The sequence below is a fragment of the Chiloscyllium punctatum genome, chromosome 3 (assembly GCF_047496795.1).
Source record: "Chiloscyllium punctatum isolate Juve2018m chromosome 3, sChiPun1.3, whole genome shotgun sequence".
NCBI lineage: Eukaryota > Metazoa > Chordata > Chondrichthyes > Orectolobiformes > Hemiscylliidae > Chiloscyllium > Chiloscyllium punctatum.
The window spans coordinates 119,852,154-119,870,240 of NC_092741.1; the positions used below are offsets into that span (position 1 = coordinate 119,852,154).

General features: G+C 41.8%; 1 protein-coding gene across 3 annotated transcripts in view; it reads right to left on the reverse strand.

Annotated features, from left to right (window-relative positions):
• The window catches only part of lyst (lysosomal trafficking regulator), a 369,211-nt gene that overhangs the window by 273,015 nt on the left and 78,109 nt on the right, over nt 1-18,087 (reverse strand). For 2 of the 3 annotated variants that reach the window (XM_072559529.1, XM_072559520.1), the window contains exon 2: nt 13,510-13,601. In XM_072559529.1, coding sequence (XP_072415630.1) covers nt 13,510-13,601 — 92 coding nt within the window. Of the gene's footprint in view, nt 1-13,509; nt 13,604-18,087 lie in introns of those variants that run through there. The other variant, XM_072559538.1, reaches the window with a different exon arrangement.

Sequence of the window (18,087 nt, forward strand, 5' to 3'; positions counted from 1 at the left end):
CAACATTTAGTCCTTTATGAGAACAGTCTTCTCCGACTGAATAACAGGAAGACTAAAGTCATTATTTTCAGTCCCTATTCCATACTCCATTCTCTCACTATCAAAGTGGTCCATTTGTGACCTTGATACTACATAGTAGCAGTGTTTGTACCATATACAAGATGAATTACAGAACATGCAAGACTCCTTTGATAGTACCCACCAAACCAACTGCCCCAACCACTTAAAAGGACAACAGCAACCAGTACATCAGAATATCACCACCTAGAAGTCCCTAACAAGCCACTGACTTCACTTCAAAGTATATCAACAATTGAAATGTATTAACTAACGTTCATCAATATTGGAACTCCCTAACTGCGCTAGCTTCACATCAGATAGACTGCAGCAATTCAAGAAGCTGTTCACAGTAATCAGGAAACAAACAATAGCCTTGCCAACAATGTTGAGATACCACAAAACAAAGCATTAGCATACCAATCCAGCCAATTAACACTCCATAAAAATACTCTCAATCATCTGCAAAGTGATTAAACAAAGTATCATTAAAGACAAAATAAATATTGCACTGTCAATGACACAATCTGTTAATGATGTGGAGGTGCAGGTGTTGGACAAAGTCAAAAATCACATGATACTAGGTTACAGTCCAACAGGTTTGTTTGAAATAGTCTATTTACACTGACTGAGTAATAACCTGCTTACCAGTGCTCTGTTTTGGCTTTTGCCTGAAGTCACATGACAGACTAGGAGGAGGTTGGAATAACACAGGCAGCATCAAGAGGTGGAGAAGTGTGTGGAGGGGAGCGGGGTGGGCACTGGTGTTCTGTCCCGCTTGTTATTTATGGGCCTTAGTCTGTTGTGGTTCAAACAGGTTTATGTGAAATCACAAGCTTTCAGAGTGCTGCTCCTTCATCAGGTGGAGTCAACACCGGCACCTCCACATCATTAGACTGAATGATCACACGATAGGATTCTTAAAATATTTGTTCAAATGAAACTAATATGGTTAAAAACAGGTGTGGCAATAGTTATTTTTTTTCAACATGCTCAGTTGTAGGTTAGCAAGAAAAGGAGATGTTATGCATTATAAATAACTCTTAGCCCACTTTATGATAAGCAAAGTATTAGAGTGCAGTTCTGAAGGATCACTAGCCCAAAACGTTAACTCTGATTTCTCTCCACAGATGCTGCCAGACCTGAAGTTTTTCCAGCAATTCCTCTTTTTGCTTCTGATTTCCAGCATCTGCAATTCTTTCTTTCTCTCGTGAAGTATTGGACTAGCCTGACACTGCAGCTTCCACATAATATTCTGTGATCCAATAGAATCCTAGGTTCTGTCCTCAGTAAATCTTAGTTCATCCAAAACTGCTGACTATTTGTAAAAGATCCACTTCACGCTATAGAGATGTACACACTAACCTACTCCTAGTTAAGCATTTTCAAATTCTTATTGTTGCTTTCTGGTCCCTCCATAATCTCACTCTATCTATTTTGTAATCACAACCAGCCTTACAATCCACTATAATATCTATACCCCTCCAATGCTGATCTCTTGAGAATCCTTGATGTTAATCTCTCAAATATCAGCAGCCATGCCTTCAGCTACCTATGTGTTATGCTCTAAAACTCCCTCCCTAAAGTACTCCATTTCTTTGTACTGTTTTTGCCCTTTTCGATATTCCTTAAAACCTACTTCCTTAAGAGTCCAAACTCATTCTGCCCAGAAACAAATCCATGTGACCGAATTGAGATTGGGATAGCAACCCAGATCAACAAAAATAGAGTAAGGTGAAACACTGTATTCACCATGTTGACAAAAAGGAACGTACAACTAGCTTCACTGTTGCCAGATTTAGTCTCAGAGACCCAGGGAGGAAGGAAGATACTGTTGTGTTTCCAGCTATAGCTATGAGGGCAAATATTTGTAAGTTAGTTTCTGTTTCATGAAATGGCGAAATAGTCAGGTTTTGAAGACTTGAGTAACGACGTGTATATTCTGCTGGAAGGCAATTCAATTACATTCAAAAGATTGAGTGAATGAGGTTTTGTTTGAAAAGGACACAGGAAGGCTTGCTTTGACATTAAAAAAATGGGTCTGACAAAAACCTGAACCATCCGATGCTACTTATTTGCTGAGCTACAGCATAAATAATAAATGTAATGTGGGATATTTTGGTTGCGGTGATGGTTTTTGTAATTCTTCACTGGATATGAGCTTTGCTGGCTAAACCAGTGTTTATTGCCCTTGAGACTTTGGTGGTAACCCAGAAAAAGTGAAAGAACAGTGACAGTTTCAAGGAATGATGTTGTGTGGCTTGGAGCAGCACTTGCAGATGGAACTGCCCCGTGTATTTGTTATCCTCATCCTTAAAAGATGGTATAGGACATGGGAGTGAAGGCTTAAGATGTTGATGAGGTGCACATAAAACCGGCTAATTTTTCCTGGATAGTGTCAAGTTTAAGTGTCGTTGAAGCTGAACCAATTGAGGTAAATGGGTGAGATGGTGTACACACAAAAGGGCTAAGTAGCTTCTTTAACAATAGCACAGTGGAGACTTTAAAAACCACATCCTCTCAGTCTTCTTTATTTTGAATTGTGGACTGATTTCTCTGCATAACTGGTCCTGAATGCGTGAAACAAACAATCAGCAACCTATCAGAGAGAAGAGCACGAGCAAGAGCAAGAGCAAGGGCAAGCAAGACACACACACACACCTTAAATACCTCTCCCTTATTGTCTGAGCAAAACAACAGTGCAAACACAACTTACGAGTTCCAGTAACTTGCTTATAAAAGCAGCAACAACTTCTTCCACAGTCCTTAGTTTAAAATAGTCCTTTGGAGATAGTGAGGACTGCAGATACTGGAACGTCAGTCAATTAAATGTGGAGCTGGAAAAAGCACAACAGGTCAAGCAGGGTCAGAGAAGCAGGAGAGTCTATGCTTTGGGCAAATCCCTTCATCAAAATAATCCCACTTAAAATAGACCTTTGTCCACTTCAAAATCCACAATCCAAAATGAAAAAGACATGCTCTTTAAAGTTTTGTACACAGAAGTAGAATTTCACTGATTCCATCATTGCTTCTAGAGTTGGGGATAAGCATAACATTGGCCCAATGCTTCTAGATTAGGGTGAACTGAAAGGTCAAGATGCATTTTTTTATCCCTCTTGGCAAACTAATCCTGTGGTGTTGACATTTTTTTTCCCCCCAGAAATGATTTATCCACCACTCTTGCTCCTGGCAGAGCAAGATCTTCATTCATGGCAGTGAAGTCAATTTTATAGTGCCAGACCTCTTGGGCTATGGCAGCAATGCCACATTTAGGTCTCTCACTGCTGGGATTATCCAACAGAGTCCTGATGTTCCAGAACCAAACTTAATTTTTGAAGAGTAGGAAGATGCCTATGTATGGGTTCCTTCAAAGTGGTGTAACCACGGCACACCAATTACCATAGTGTCCTGGCAGAGCAAGATCTTCATTCAACAGAAGGGATAATAAGATGATTGGCACCAAAGTTCACTTCAGTTAGGGTGAAACCCAACAGACATTGTTGTCCCTAACCTCCTCTCCATCACAGCAGTCTGTCATACAAAAATAGTCACAGCATTACCGTTGTAGAACAAAGTCTTAGAAACCTGTTGTCAAGTTTGGTTAAGGGAAGAATATTTGCCAGAAAGATGATTTCCCCTATTTTTGTTTTTTTTAATATATTTTTGTTAAAGAAAAAAAGTTTTTGAATATTATAACAAATTGTTATGACAGGAGGTAAACTCTCCTGCTTATTGTAAACCAGCAACACAGAAAAGATTTATCCGCTGCAGTAATCTGTGAAAATTCAAGGCCAAGAACTATTTAAAGTAAAAATTAACAACTTTATTTCTTAAAGTATAAAGAGAATAATTAACTAACAACTATTTACAACTTGTCTAACCTATCTTTTACCTTTTCTTCTATAATACTAGTCCGATAAAACACCCGATTACGATTTATAAAACAAAACTTATCTCAAAGCTAGGTAGCTTTCAGTTTTCTCTGTATTCATGTTGTCTTTTCTTCTTTTTTGGGATTCTGCTTCATAGGTTACTGATCGATAAAGATATCTTTTAAGAGAGCTATTTTTCAGACAGTCTTTACATGCTGGTAGCTTGGCAGTTCTTCTCCCAACTGTTCAATTTTCCCTGATCTTATACACCCAAAGCATCAGATTGTGTCATTGGCTTTTAAGATTGCCAATATACCAAATTCAAACTGGATTGGAATTTGGTATTTTTCGGGGCATAATTTAAGCTGATTGGCCTAATTCAAATCTGTTTTGTTGTTTCCAGGCAACCAGCTACCATAGCTACCTCATTAACTGGAGCACACGTTACAGTGTATCTTTTTTCAGAATACTTGGTGCTGTCATGTAGCTTTTTTCTAGCTTTTAACTCTCAAAGGTACAGTACACCCACATCTTCATAACAAAATACAAAACAAAGCAATTCAAACCAAAACGAAGAAACCCACAAAATTACATAAATAAATAATAACTAGGAAGTCACTAAAAACAATGACAGAAATAGTAATAATAATACAGTTCAAAGAAACATAGTAATAGCCCTTGAACAAAGACAGCATAAATTTATACATATTCATGTGTTCATAGTTCCTCCTCCCTGGATACCAGACTCATTAAACAGAATCATCATGGATATATAAAGGCCATTAGTATTGCAGACAAATCTGTACCCAAGTAGTCCAAAAAGAGCCAACATATCTTTTAAAAACTGTGTTTTATAGTGCAGCATACTTGTAAGAAAGTCCAAGGGGATGTGCTCCATGACTAGCTTATACCAGCCTACAGCCCTGGGGGGTTTTCAGACCCCCACCAGAATAGAATATTCCTTTCTTGCACAAAAAGTGAGGATACTGAAAAACACTCTTTTGCACATCTAATGAAGTAGGTTAACAAGACCAAGAAAAGGAGATCCTGGGTCCATCTCCACCTCTGTCCCTAAGACCTACCACATCACTCCAGTGTGCCCACAGCTTGTGGCAAGATCAGAGACAATGCGGGAGCTTACCCATATTCATTTTGCATTTAGGGCACATTGGAGGCACTTCCACTTTGAAAGGCAGTCTGGAGCCAAGTGAACCCTGTGGAGAATTTTCAATTGCAAGGCATGGGTCCTGTTGCAAATCAAGATCCCTCTTGAATTTTCCCAGATATTCTCCCATACTTCAGAAAAGATCTCAATGTGCAGCTCCTTCGCCCACACCTTAAAGAGCTGTTCAAGGGACCCTCTCCCAATAGGTGATAGACACTGCTGACAGCAAGTGTGTTCTCAGCACTTAGTACCCTCTTCTCAGTGTCAGATATCTAGGGATCAGTTAGAAGCGTGGTCTCTTTTTGTATGAAATTTCTAATTTCAAAGAAACGGAAGCGGTCCCTCCTAGGCAACTCTTATTTCCGAGCCAACTGGTCAAAAGACATAAGTATACCCCACTCAAATAAATCATCCAGGCAAGAGACAGCCCGAGCTACCCATAGTTTAAACCCAAAGTCTATCATCCCCAGCTGAAAACCCAGCATACCAACTATGGGTGTAAAAAATGATGTTTTAACAATATTGCCCTCACTGACCTCATTGCCCTCTACACCTTAACCATACTAATACCTATTGGGGTATGGCAATACAATCCAAGAACAGCAAACTAGGAAGGGGACATCATGCCAAAGATGCTTCAATGTCCAACCATAGTGAGTGAGGGTCTCCCCGGGCCCAATCGTTCACATAAGATAGCAATGAGCTTGGTTGATAGTTTTTGACACCTGGGAGGTCCACTCCTCCCAGTCTGCGTGGAAGCTGCAGTTTAGTCAGTTTAATAAGGTGTCACTTGTGATACCAGATAAAGGAACTGAACCAGCCGTTCAGTCTTCTAAGTGCTTGCTTAGTAAAAAGCAGAGAAAGCATAGGATACAACAGATGGGGGAGGATGTTCATTTTAACAAGGGCTATCTGACCTAACCAAGGAGGTCAGAAGCGCCTCCCATCTTCAAAAGGTCGTCTTTGATTCTGTCGAACAAATGGACAAAATTGGTTTTAAATAGTCGATCAAAGGCATGAGTAGAGAAAGCTCTCACGCAATCATCTAAAGGGAAGTTGAGATTCGTCCTCAGGACCAGGTATTTTTAGAAGACCCCCTCATAGGCATGGCCTCCGATTTTGAAAAGTTGATGTTGTATCCCGAAAAACTGCCAAATGAATTAATGTATCAGATGAGGCACCAAAATTGTTGGGTTCGATAAAAAGACAAGAATATCATCTATATACAATGCAATCTTATGCGACTTTGTCTCTGCCTCTGAAGCAGATATATTGGGATCCCTATGTATTGCCTACACCAGTGGTTCAATCACCAATATAAAAAGCAGCGGTCAAAAGGGACAGCCCTGTTGATTGCACCTAAGGATATTGAAATTGCTTGACCGCACACCAGTGGTGAGGACTGCGACAAGAGGATCACTATACAAAACCTTTACCCATCTGATAAAGACCTCACCCAAGCCAAACCACTTTAAAGAATAAAAAAGATATGGCCACTTGACCCGGTCAAATACCTTCTTCGCATCTAAAGAGATCACTAATCCCCGTACTGATCGTTGTTGATATACTTGGATCATATTAAGTAACCTCCTAACATTATTTGGTGACCTGCGACCTTTTATAAAACCCATCTGATCCACCTTTATGATAGAGGGCAGCACAGTTTCTAGTCTTAGTTAGCCTGTGAAATCGGCATTCAGGAGTAAGATGGGCCTATAGGAAGCACAGTCCTCCGGGGCCTTCCCTTTAAGAATAAGAGAGATCTCAAAGATGGTGGGAGGCAGCCATAGCTTTGTGAATTGTTAAACATACCAATCATTGGTCCTGACAGTATACTTATAAAACTTCATCAGGACCAGGTGCTTTTCCATTCTGAAGCTGCCTCCCAGCCTCCTGCACCTCTTGCACTGACAATTGGGCATTAAGGAGAGACTCTTCCTCAAGGGTCACTCCCAGGAGGTCCAAATTCGTTTTAAAAAAAAAAGGACTCCATCCTAACGCGCCCACTCTCAACTTTCAGACTGGTATAGTTCAGACTAAAATTTCCAAAATGCCACATTAATCCTTTTAGAATCACATGTCATATTTCCAGTATCCTCCCTAATCAAAGTAATGGCTTGGGGAGCACTCCTTTTCCTGGCAAGATACGTTAAGTATTTGCCCAGCTTATCCCCATGCTCAAACAGCCTTTGATTTGCAAATGTAAGCTCCCTCTTAGTCGTCTGTGCGAAAATGGAGTTCAGTGTGGACCGAAGCACTGCGATACTCTACAGTTTAGCCAACTAGGGTCTATCAAAGTATGCCTTCCCCCCCCCGCATAAGCTTTAGCAGTTTGCCAGAGAATGGATGGGTTAATGGCTGAGCCTGAATTAATGTCAAAAAAAAAGCCCTGGAAAAGAATTCAGTAACCTTGCTATCCTTAAGGATGAATGGATCCAATCGCCAATGCCTCGAACCTACCATAATACCCTTACTCTTAATCTTTCGAGTTTTATCAGAAGTAGTGATATTGCCAATTGTACATGACACCACAAAGCCCAAATGCACTGCTGGTGCCTGGTATGGCATTTGTGCTGATTTGAGAAAAACGTAAAATCCTTGCCAATGGGGTGAGGGTGCCTCCAAAACATCCACCAATCCTAGTTCAACACACAAATCCCTTAATTGCTGAGATCGTGAAGTTGATATTGGGGGTCTTTGAGCAATCTGCCCATGATAGGATCTACTAGACAATTAAAACTCCACCCCCCCGCCCCCCCCCCCCCTCCCCCTCACTAAGATAACATACTGAGATGTGAGGTTAACCGGTCTAGAAACTTGAGGGGATGAGCCAGAGGACAATAAAAATTTACGATCTTGTATTTCTCCCCATGTATCAAAGCTATAAGGATTACAGATCTTCTGTGTGTACACTGTAACAACTTAAATGGGGGAATATTCCTGACAGAATGGCCGCCATTCCACCCCCCCCACCAAGAAATAAACCCGGTCATACCCATTCTGTTGCAGTTTCAGATGCTCTCCATCATCTAGGTGTGTTTCTTGCAAAATGGCAACATCCATCCTCTCTCTTTTAAGACTGGAATGTAAGATCTTCCTCTTGACCAGCAAGTGACTCCCCTTAACATTCCAGGTACACCATTTGAACACATCCTTAGCCATAAGCCTCTATGGCACCATTTAGACTCCAGAGACTGAGAATTCCAACTACAAATTGCTGAGCTTCAGTACAAGGAAGTCCACAAAACACAAAAAAAACTACATAAACTAAAATAGTTACAACTAACAAACCTACAAAACCTCCTAAAACTATGTACATCAAAAACAAAAAAAAAGCCAAAGGCTGATTAGAGGAATTTACCTCAATTCGAAGGGGGCAACTACACATCCCTACTAAAACCCTACTAACCAACCCAACCACTCTCTTAACTCCTACCAGCTAGGGTTGCGCCACACATACAGGCAACACAGCAGGGAAAAAAAAGATTAGCAATATACACAAGACAGTTAAAAGTAAATACATCACCTATCCCTTGGTATAACTTAACTTAGAAATTAAAAGTAAATACTCTATCCATCCCAAGCATAATTTAATTCAATTTATTACCAACAAAAAGGAGATTCCACCAAGTCCTCTCTAAAGAAGGACAAACCCAAACAACTGTTGCCTGTGCCTATTGAATCATCTAGCTTAAGTCAGCACATCCACAAAGTTCTTCACTTTCTCTGACAAGTCAAATAAACATACAGATGCATTATAATTAATCTGGATATCTTAGAGGGTACTGGATCCAAGGTGTCTCAATCTCTTCTTGATGCCATTATAGGACTTCCTTTTCTGGATCACCACTGCTGAAAAGTCTTGGAAGAACATTACCCTGGAGCCTTTGCACATCAACGCCCTCGGATCCTTCCTTTGGGCTCTGGAAGCTTCCATGATTCTGTCTTTGCAACGATGGAACTGTATCAGGACAGGGAGGGGGCCCAGATCCATTCCTGGCCTTCGTGCCACAACCCAGTCGGATCTCTCAATCTTTATCCCTCCCTTTTCAGCCTCCAAATTAAGGACTTCTGGGAACCACTTCACAAAAAGTTCCACTGGCCGCTCACCTTCCATCTCCTCTGGCATGCCAACAACACTGAAGTTCTTTCTTCTTCTCCTGTTCTCAAGATCATCCACCAGATCCAGCAAATCACGGACCTGTGTGTTTCCAGGGCTTCAATCAGACTCTTGGATGAATCAGCCTCTGCTTTCACCCCTGTGGACCGGCACTCAAGCTCATCAGTTATTTTCCCCAGGTCTTGCAGCATAGCAGAGACTGGGGCCAGCTATTCCTAGATTTTCTCTTAAATCTGCTTTCCCAGGGCCTTGAGATTTGGCAAGCTCCCCAACCAGGGCCTGGTGAGTATGCAAGCCCAGCACCTCGGTGGGTTGAGCCATGGCAAACTTCTTTCTTCGGCATTCTCCCACAGCGAAAATGAAGGTAAGTGAACTTTTCAGGTTTTGTAGCTCTCTTACAGGTTTTTTACTCACAATAACATAGATGGGATGGGTTCTAGCTCTGTTCTGCTGTGTTGTGGCGTGAGCCCAGCAAACCAGATTCTCCTAGGTCACCATCTTGGATCCTTCTATTTTATTTGAATAAGATTTTCAACCTCCACCTGAACAGTCCTTGGTTTAAATATTGTATAGATTCAGAACTCAAGCCTTCTTTAGAGGGTGGGTCAACTTGCAATACTAAGAGAATGTAAAAACCAGAACATACGCAATATCTTTCTTTAATTTTAAAAACACACTCCAGATATCACAAGGTTTACACTAGACCATTTGACTAAACTTTGGAATGAACTTAGAATTACTTGCTACTATAAATATATTGACAAAGAAATTCCTCATTTATCACAAAACAGAACTGAAATTTAATTAGACTCTGAGAAAGAAGTGTAGTATTTCTTTCTAAACAATAAAGCTCCAACAAACAAGCTATATGTCGATGGTGGATTCTGGATCAAGGATGTAACATGCTGCACATAGTGAAGACCAAGATATAAACAACATCAGCTTGCATCAACCCTGGAATCAGCAGTCAGACTTGTATTTGAAAAAAAAAAGTGGTCACTTCTTGGTATTGTTGTTGAATCACAGAAATAATATTTTCAGAATAAAAAAAACTGAAGTATCAACACCATGTTGCTACCGCAAATAGGAAAAAAAAAAAATCAGGGATATTGACAGTAACTGGGTTTAGTCAATCTTGTGCTTTGTTAGAACTATCCAAATTGTACAAATATGAAAGATATTGCAGACTTACAAAAAAACACTAAAAAAAAGAGCTTTGACATTATCAACCTCTTTTCTTAGAATTTCTGTTAAAAGTATTTGCATGCCGTACTAAAAGCTGAGTCTTAGCACAGAAAGTTGGTTTGCGAGGACCAAGTGTTTTTTCATATATTAACGAAAGGAAGTGTGTTAAATCTCTTTCTCACCACCCAGTGGCACAACTTTCATGGAATCACGTACCTGCACCTCTAGGTTTCTCTATTTGACAACACTCCCCAGGGTACTACCATTAACTGTGTAAATCCTGCCCTTGTTTGTCTTACAAAATGCAACATCTCACATTTATCTGAATTAAACTCCATCTGTCGCTCCTCAGTTATAGAATCATACAGTCATAGAGTCATTGCGATATACAGCATGGAAACAGACCCTTCGGTCCAACCTGTCCATGCCGACCAGATATCCCAACCCAATCTAGTCCCAACTGCCAGCTCCTGGCCCATATCCCTCCAATCCCTTCCTGTTCATATACCCATCCAAATGCCTTTTAAATGTTGCAATTGTACCAGCCTCCACCGCCTCCTCTGCCAGCTCATTGATCAAGATTCTGCTGTAGTCTTGGCTAACCTTCTTTACTGTTCACTATATCATCAATTTTGTGTCATCCGCAAACTTACTAACCATGCTTCCTATATTCTCATTCACATCATTTATTTACATGACAAACAACAGTTGACCCATCACCAGTCTATGCTGAACACTGCTAGTCACAGGCCTCCAGTGCTGTCACCTATTGTCAAGACAATTTTGTGTCCAACTTGCAAGCTCTCCCTGGATCCCATGAAATCTAACTTTACTAATCAGTCTACCATGCAGATCCTTGTCAAAGGCCTTGCTAATGTCCACTCAGACAATGTCTACCAACCTGCCCTCATCTATCTTTTTGGTCACATGCTCAAAAAAACTTAATAAAGTTTGACAGATATAAACGTCCACAGACAAAGCCATGCCGGCAATCCCCAATCAGTCCTTGCTTCTCTAAATGCATGTAAATCTGGTCTCTCAGACTCCCCTCCAACAATATACCCACCACTGACATCAGACTCACCATTCTATAGTTTCCAGGCTTCTCCTTGCAGCCTTTCTTAAATAAAGGACAACATTAGCCACCCTCCAGTCTTCTGGCACCTTGCTCCACTCCAGTCTACCCCAAACAACTTTTGAAAGTTCCTATCTCATACTAAAGTTGACCTTCTTCTAATTTCAAGCTTTATCTTTTATATGAGGTCTATCCTTTACCAGAAGTATCGAAACATAAATCTGTCATCAGGAGTGCGCCCCCCACTAACGTTTTAGTCACTTGCCCTGCCTTATTTCCTAAGAGGTCACGTTTTGCCCTTTCTCTAGAAGTTACATCTACATATTGATAGTCCCAGTTAGCAAAGTTAAAATCCCTTATAAAACAACCCTACTACTCTTATAGGTATCTGAGATCTCTCTTTATATTTGTTCTTCAGTTTCCCAATGAATACTTGAGGGGCCTATAATACAATCCCTTCAAGGTGATCATCCCCTTATTTCTTACTTCCGAACCCATATAGCTTCATGAAACGATACCCCAGGTATATCCTTTAAGTACAGCAGTAATGTTTTCCCTCATCAAATCAAACCAACCCCCCACGCCTTCCTCAGCCATATTTCTTTAATACCCATGATATCCCAGTCCCATGTTTTCTCTCTATTCTCACTACTGCTTAGGATTCCCACTTCCCTTCCCTTAAAGTTTCCCAAATAACACGAAGAAATCTCCCCAATAGAATATTAGTTCCCCTCCAGTTCAGGTGAAACCCATCCCTTTTGTACAGGTCTCTTCTGCTCCAGAAGAGATCCCAAAGATCTGAATCCTTGCTTCCTGTATCATCTTTTCACGCACTCCTTCATCCACCTACCGTCCTATTCCTACTCTCACTAGCATGTGGCACCGAAATAATCCAAAGATTACTACACTTGAAGTCCTGTTTTTAACCACCTAACTTCCGATATACCCCCTGCAGAATCTCATCCCTTTCTCTACCTATTGCGTTAGTACCAATGTGTACAATGCCATCTGACTGCTCACTCTCCCTTTTGAAAATGTGCTACAATTGCACCAAGGCATTCTTGACCCTGGCACCAGGGAAGGAACACACCATCCTGAAGTCTCACTTATGGCCGCAGAATCACCTGTCTGTGCCTAATTGAATAGTCGCCCATAGCAATTGTTTGTTTGAATCTTGACAAACGCCGTTTAACAGAAGATTCAGTCTTAGTACCCAAGACCTGGCTGCCATTTATTTCCCTCAGAAAAGCTACCCTCCCCCAACAGTGTATTTGTTTGAGACAGGGATAGCCACAGGAGACTCCTACACCACCTTCCAAACTCTCCTGACAGTCACCCATCTATTTGACTGTACCTCTGGTGATACAATCTTTCTGAAGTGACTATGCAACACTCTGTGCCTCCTGTATGCTCCTCAGTGACTCCAGCTGCCTCTGCAGACAATCCAAACAGTCTGATATAAGCTTCATCAAAACACACTTCCTGCAGATACAGTTTCCAGAGACAGTCTTCTGTTCTGCGCTCTCACATATGGAAATAATTAACAAACCTCTTACATGAGACAGAAAACAAATATTAAAGGCAATCCAAGTTTGAACAATTTCCTCTTTACTATCTCAATATTTAAAGAACAGGTTTGTAAAAAATCAGTACAGTAATCCTATTGTTCCCATGTGAATTTCTACTCTTCATTTTCACCAGTGAACAAGTGGAAAAGCATGCAGAAAACACTAGAATCACAGGAACACAGTTCACGTGAATTATAAACCAATTGAAAATTAGAAATATGGAAAGAGAGAAGTCATGAAGTGACTTGAATCATCCTGGGAATTTTAGATTTGAAATACTGGGGAAACCAGGGGTTTGTAAGCAGTGTAAAACTTGGGACTGGATATTGCATTAGGTAGTAGTAGTCATTAACTAGTCAGGTTTATGTAGGCTGTGGCAAATTGGAAAAAAGGCATTCTTATCTGATGCAATCTAACCATCTTTTGAAAAAAACTGAAACACTGCACAACTCTCTCAAAATACTAACCAGAATCTGATGACTTCTACTCCGTCCATATTTTCCCTATGGCTGTGGCAGTGGAAGAGTGTGAGGAACCGCTCCAGACAGTCAACTCTGATCTAAAAAAAAATTCATAACTGTCAGCATAAGAAATTATACTGGGATTAATTTGTGTTTGAGTGTGCAGGCTAATAAACAAATAATACATTCCATTAAGATAGGTGTTCAAGTAGTTCTCAGTAAAACATTATCTGACTTGATACACTTCTCAATTTTCACAACTTCCACGAAAATTTAGATTTTATCTATAGTAAAATGAAGTTTATTTGTATAAAGATACATAGCAATGTACCGAAAAAAACCATGAAACCTTTGATTGGTAAAACAAACAATACGAAAAAGGCAAAGTCAAAACTTCTCATCTCTCATTGGGATTGAGACGCAAGAAATCAAGTTTTGAAAAGGTACCTCCATTTATATCGCATGAAAAGAAAGTGCTGATTGGTTGGATCATAGTTGACATGTATATACAGTAGATTTGTTCCTATAAATCTTAGCTAGTTGAAAAACTCAGACCAGAGAGGTGGACTCTGGTCAGGGCACTGTCAAGGGAAATGCAGCTGCGATTGACAGTTTCCATAATCCTTTCCCAATCAAAAAGGTGCAGTGCATGCAAACTCCTTTTGCCTAAACAGGACTGGGGTAGCATGGTGGCTCAGTGGTTAGCACTGCGGCATCACAGCACCAGAGTCCAGAGTTCAATTCCAGCCTCTGGTGATTGTCTGTGTGGAGTTTGCACATTTTCCCCATGGCTGAATGGGTTTCTGCAGGGTGCTCCAGTTTCCGCCCACAGATCAAAGATATGCAGGTTAGGTGAATTGGCCATGTTAAAATTGCCCATATAGTGTCCAGGGATCTATAGGTTAGGTGGATTAGTCATGGAAAACACAGGAATAGGGTAGGGGGGATATTCTGGGTGGGATGTTTGTCACATAGTCAGTGTAGACCTATCAGGCCGAATTGTCGGTTTTCACACTGTGGGGATTCTATTCTATGGACCTCTGCAACAAAAGACTTTCTATTTTTATGAAAACTCAAGCTGAACCTGATGTGGTACATTTGAGGATATTTAAAGGAGGAGTTATAGAGATAATGGCTGCACAGGCAATAATCCTCCCAGAATCCTTAGATACTGGAAAAGTGCCAAAGAATTAGTAAACTAAAAATGTAACACATTCATTCTAAAAGGGATGGAGAGATTAGAAAAAAACATGTAACCATAGGTCAGTTAGCTTAACATCTGTCATGGGTAAAGATGGAGTTTATTATAAAGGATTAGGAGCAGAGCAGAAATACAGGCAGTCAGAGTGGTGGTGGTAGATCGCAGATATGGGTTAGTGGGGAACTTAGATAAGGGTGGGGAGAGAAATATATTTTCCATAGTGGGATCTGAGTGGAGGTGACAAAAATGGCAGAGGATAATGCGCTGTATCTGGAGATTCATGAGGTGGAATGTTAGAATGGGGTGGTTCTGCCCTTGTTGCGGTTGTGGAGTTGGATTCAAGGGCGGAGGTGTGGGAAGTGGAGATGCGGTCGGGGAAATTGATGATTACATGGGAGAGGAAATTGCAGTCCTTGAAATAGGAGGATATCTGGGATGTCCTGGAGTGGAATTTCTCCTCCTGGGAGCAGATATAGTGGAGGCAGAGGAATTGGGAATAAGGGATTGCGTTTTTACAGGAGGGGAGGTGGGAGGAAGCGTAGTCAAAGTAAATATGGGAATCAGTGGGTTTGAAACAAATATCAGTGTTGAGTCAGTCACCAGAGAGAGAGGTCCAGAAAGGGGAGGGAGATGTTGGAGATGGTCCATATGAGCTTGAGATCAGGGTGTATTGTGTTGGTGAAGTTGATGATGAACTGTTCAACCTTCTTGTGAGAGCACGAGGTGGCATCACTACAGTCATCAATGTAGCAAAGAAAAAGTAGGGGATGGTGCCAGTGTAGCTAAAGGAGGATTGTTCCACATATCCTAATTAGGTTATGGTATACTTCTTAGCAAAGTCTGATTTATGGATTATGTCAGGCACTGTGCTGAGAGGTGTGCAAGCACTGACTGATTGCCTGATGCTGGCAGTGTTGAAAAGTGTGGCACTGGAAAAGTACAGCAAGTCAGGTAGCATCCAAGGAGCAGTACATCAACGTTTCAAGCATAAGCCAGTTATCAGAAATGTGGAGGTGGAAGGGGACTGAGATATAATTGGGGTCGGGGAAAGTAGCTGAGAAGGCAATAGGTGAATGCAGATGGGGGGCGTAATTGCAATAGGTCAGTGGGAGGGTGGAGCAGAAAGGTGGGAAGGAAAATGGACAGGTAGGACAGGTCAAGAGGGCAGTGCCGTTAGAAAGTTGGATCTGAGATGAGGTGGGTGAGGAGAGATTTGGAAACTAGTGAAGTCAATGCTACGTGGTTCAAGGGTCCCAAGGCAGAAGATGAGGCGTTCTTCCTCCAGTTGTCCAGTGGCTTGGATTTGGTGGTGGAAGAATCCCAGGACTTGCATGTCCTTCAGGGAACAGGAGGGGGAGTTGAAGTGATCGGCCACAGAGCATTGGGGTTGTTGGGCGCTTGTGTCCTAGAGATATTCTGCGAGTTGGCGTCCTGTACTGGGTGCGTGTGTCCCAGAGATATTTCCTGAAATGCTCTACAAGTTGGCAGTAGGCTAGCCTAGGGACAGCGTTCTGGAATGGCGATTGTGCTTGTAAAGCTAAAGGAAGACCTGCACAAATGCCTCCACTAAATTCAATGAAAACCAGCCTACAGGAGCAGCAAACAACTGAGACGTTCTGGAGCCTACAAAATATAAACCATTCAACTTTTAAATCAGTTGCTCAGACACAGATACTGAACATTCCATACTATTGTACTACCTGTCTGCTTTCAAACGTCTGCCTTCTCACTACCAGTAAACTAACATACATCCAAGAGGAATACTGGATATTCAAAACTATCTGAAACCCATTCACTATAAGCAGAGAACCATTCATACCTCATCCAGTAATCAGGAGGCTCATTCAGCCCTGAGAGGAGAAATAACAGCTCAGTGATAAAATCCAAATTTAGTGGGAGGTAAGGGGAACCAACAGTCGGTAGGAACAACCTCTGTTATCCAGACATCTATTATCCAAATTTTGGATTAACCAAACAAGATCTCAAGGTCCCATTTGGGCATATTGTTTGCTCACTGACCGGACCAAATCTGGCACCGCTAGCCAGCCTGGAGGTCACCCAGGTGGTGTGAAGCCCCAGATTCACTCCCTTGGGAAATCACTTAAACAGTCCCAACAATTGCGAGAGGGCATCTGCGAGGAGTTGTGGTGACAGGGGCCATACTGGCCTAAGTGACAACCACCCGGCCTGCCCATGGCTGTGGTGGGTTGCGGACCTCGGGAACAGTTTGTCCCGCCTGCCCTTCCTCACAATGCAGCTTGCCCACAAGCTACCGACACCGATCGAAGTCAGGCACCCCAACAGACAGCCTGATCGTTAAGCTGCTACCAACACCTGCAAATGCACAGAGGCCCTGGCGGAATGTGCGAGTGACATGCTGAAGGGAGCAAGGTACCTTGTAGCAGAGGGTGAAGGGAGCGTGAACAGTTATCTGAACAACATACTCCATGTCCGTGTCGTTCAGATAATTGAGGTTGCCCTGTATAAATCGTGAACTCTGATCTCTAAGGAAGGTTCAGTTCACCAAGAGGTTCAGCCTGAATCAACAGAATCCGCCACAGCTAATCGCAGTGAGTCATAGACTAACCAGATTCAGGAAAAGAGAGAGCGCAAATGTTCTTCTTATCCACAAACCTCTACATACTGATGAGAAGTAACTCGACAGCCAAGATACCAACCAAGGCAGCACTAGCGACATCCACCACTGTCCAAGCCTACAGAAGAATCAGCACTCACTGCCCACAGCACAGTCCAGTTACAGTAAGACACTACGGATAAGCGCAAGTTGAAACAGTATTTCCACTTCAGGGGAGAGCATAATGTTATTGAGACCTTCTGTCCCAGCTCAGTTAGATAGGGTAGGAAAGGTGGGCTTTGGACTATTAGAACCCCAGGACTAGCTTTTCTCTCTCTCGTCCCTTTTCCAGTCACCCAGTAATTAACAGCTCTCTAATTTTAAACCCACAGTACCAAGTCAGGACTGCAAGGGTTAACTGGGTGCTAATTAGCTGTTGGGTAAGACTCACTTCGCTTGATCCATTACATTTGGTTTTGAAATATTAATTTTCTTTTTCAGTTATTGTACATATTTTCAACTTGCTTGGTTTAATAAAATCAGAGCTTTGTTTGCCTCTGAAGCATCTGCCTCCTGTGCTTTACACTACACCACATGTTACAGTCAGAACCAGGGAGGTGGTGTGCAATAAACCAACCAGTACTCCCTACAATCTGCAGCTGGCAGATTGGTAAGGATGCACTCAAGTATGTTCTTCCATCTTGTTGGTTCCCTCACCACCTGCCACAGACCCAGCTATGTCCCTTGGTACCCAACCAGCTCTATCTGTAGTACTGCTGCTAAGCCATTCTGGAAGGTGGACATTGAA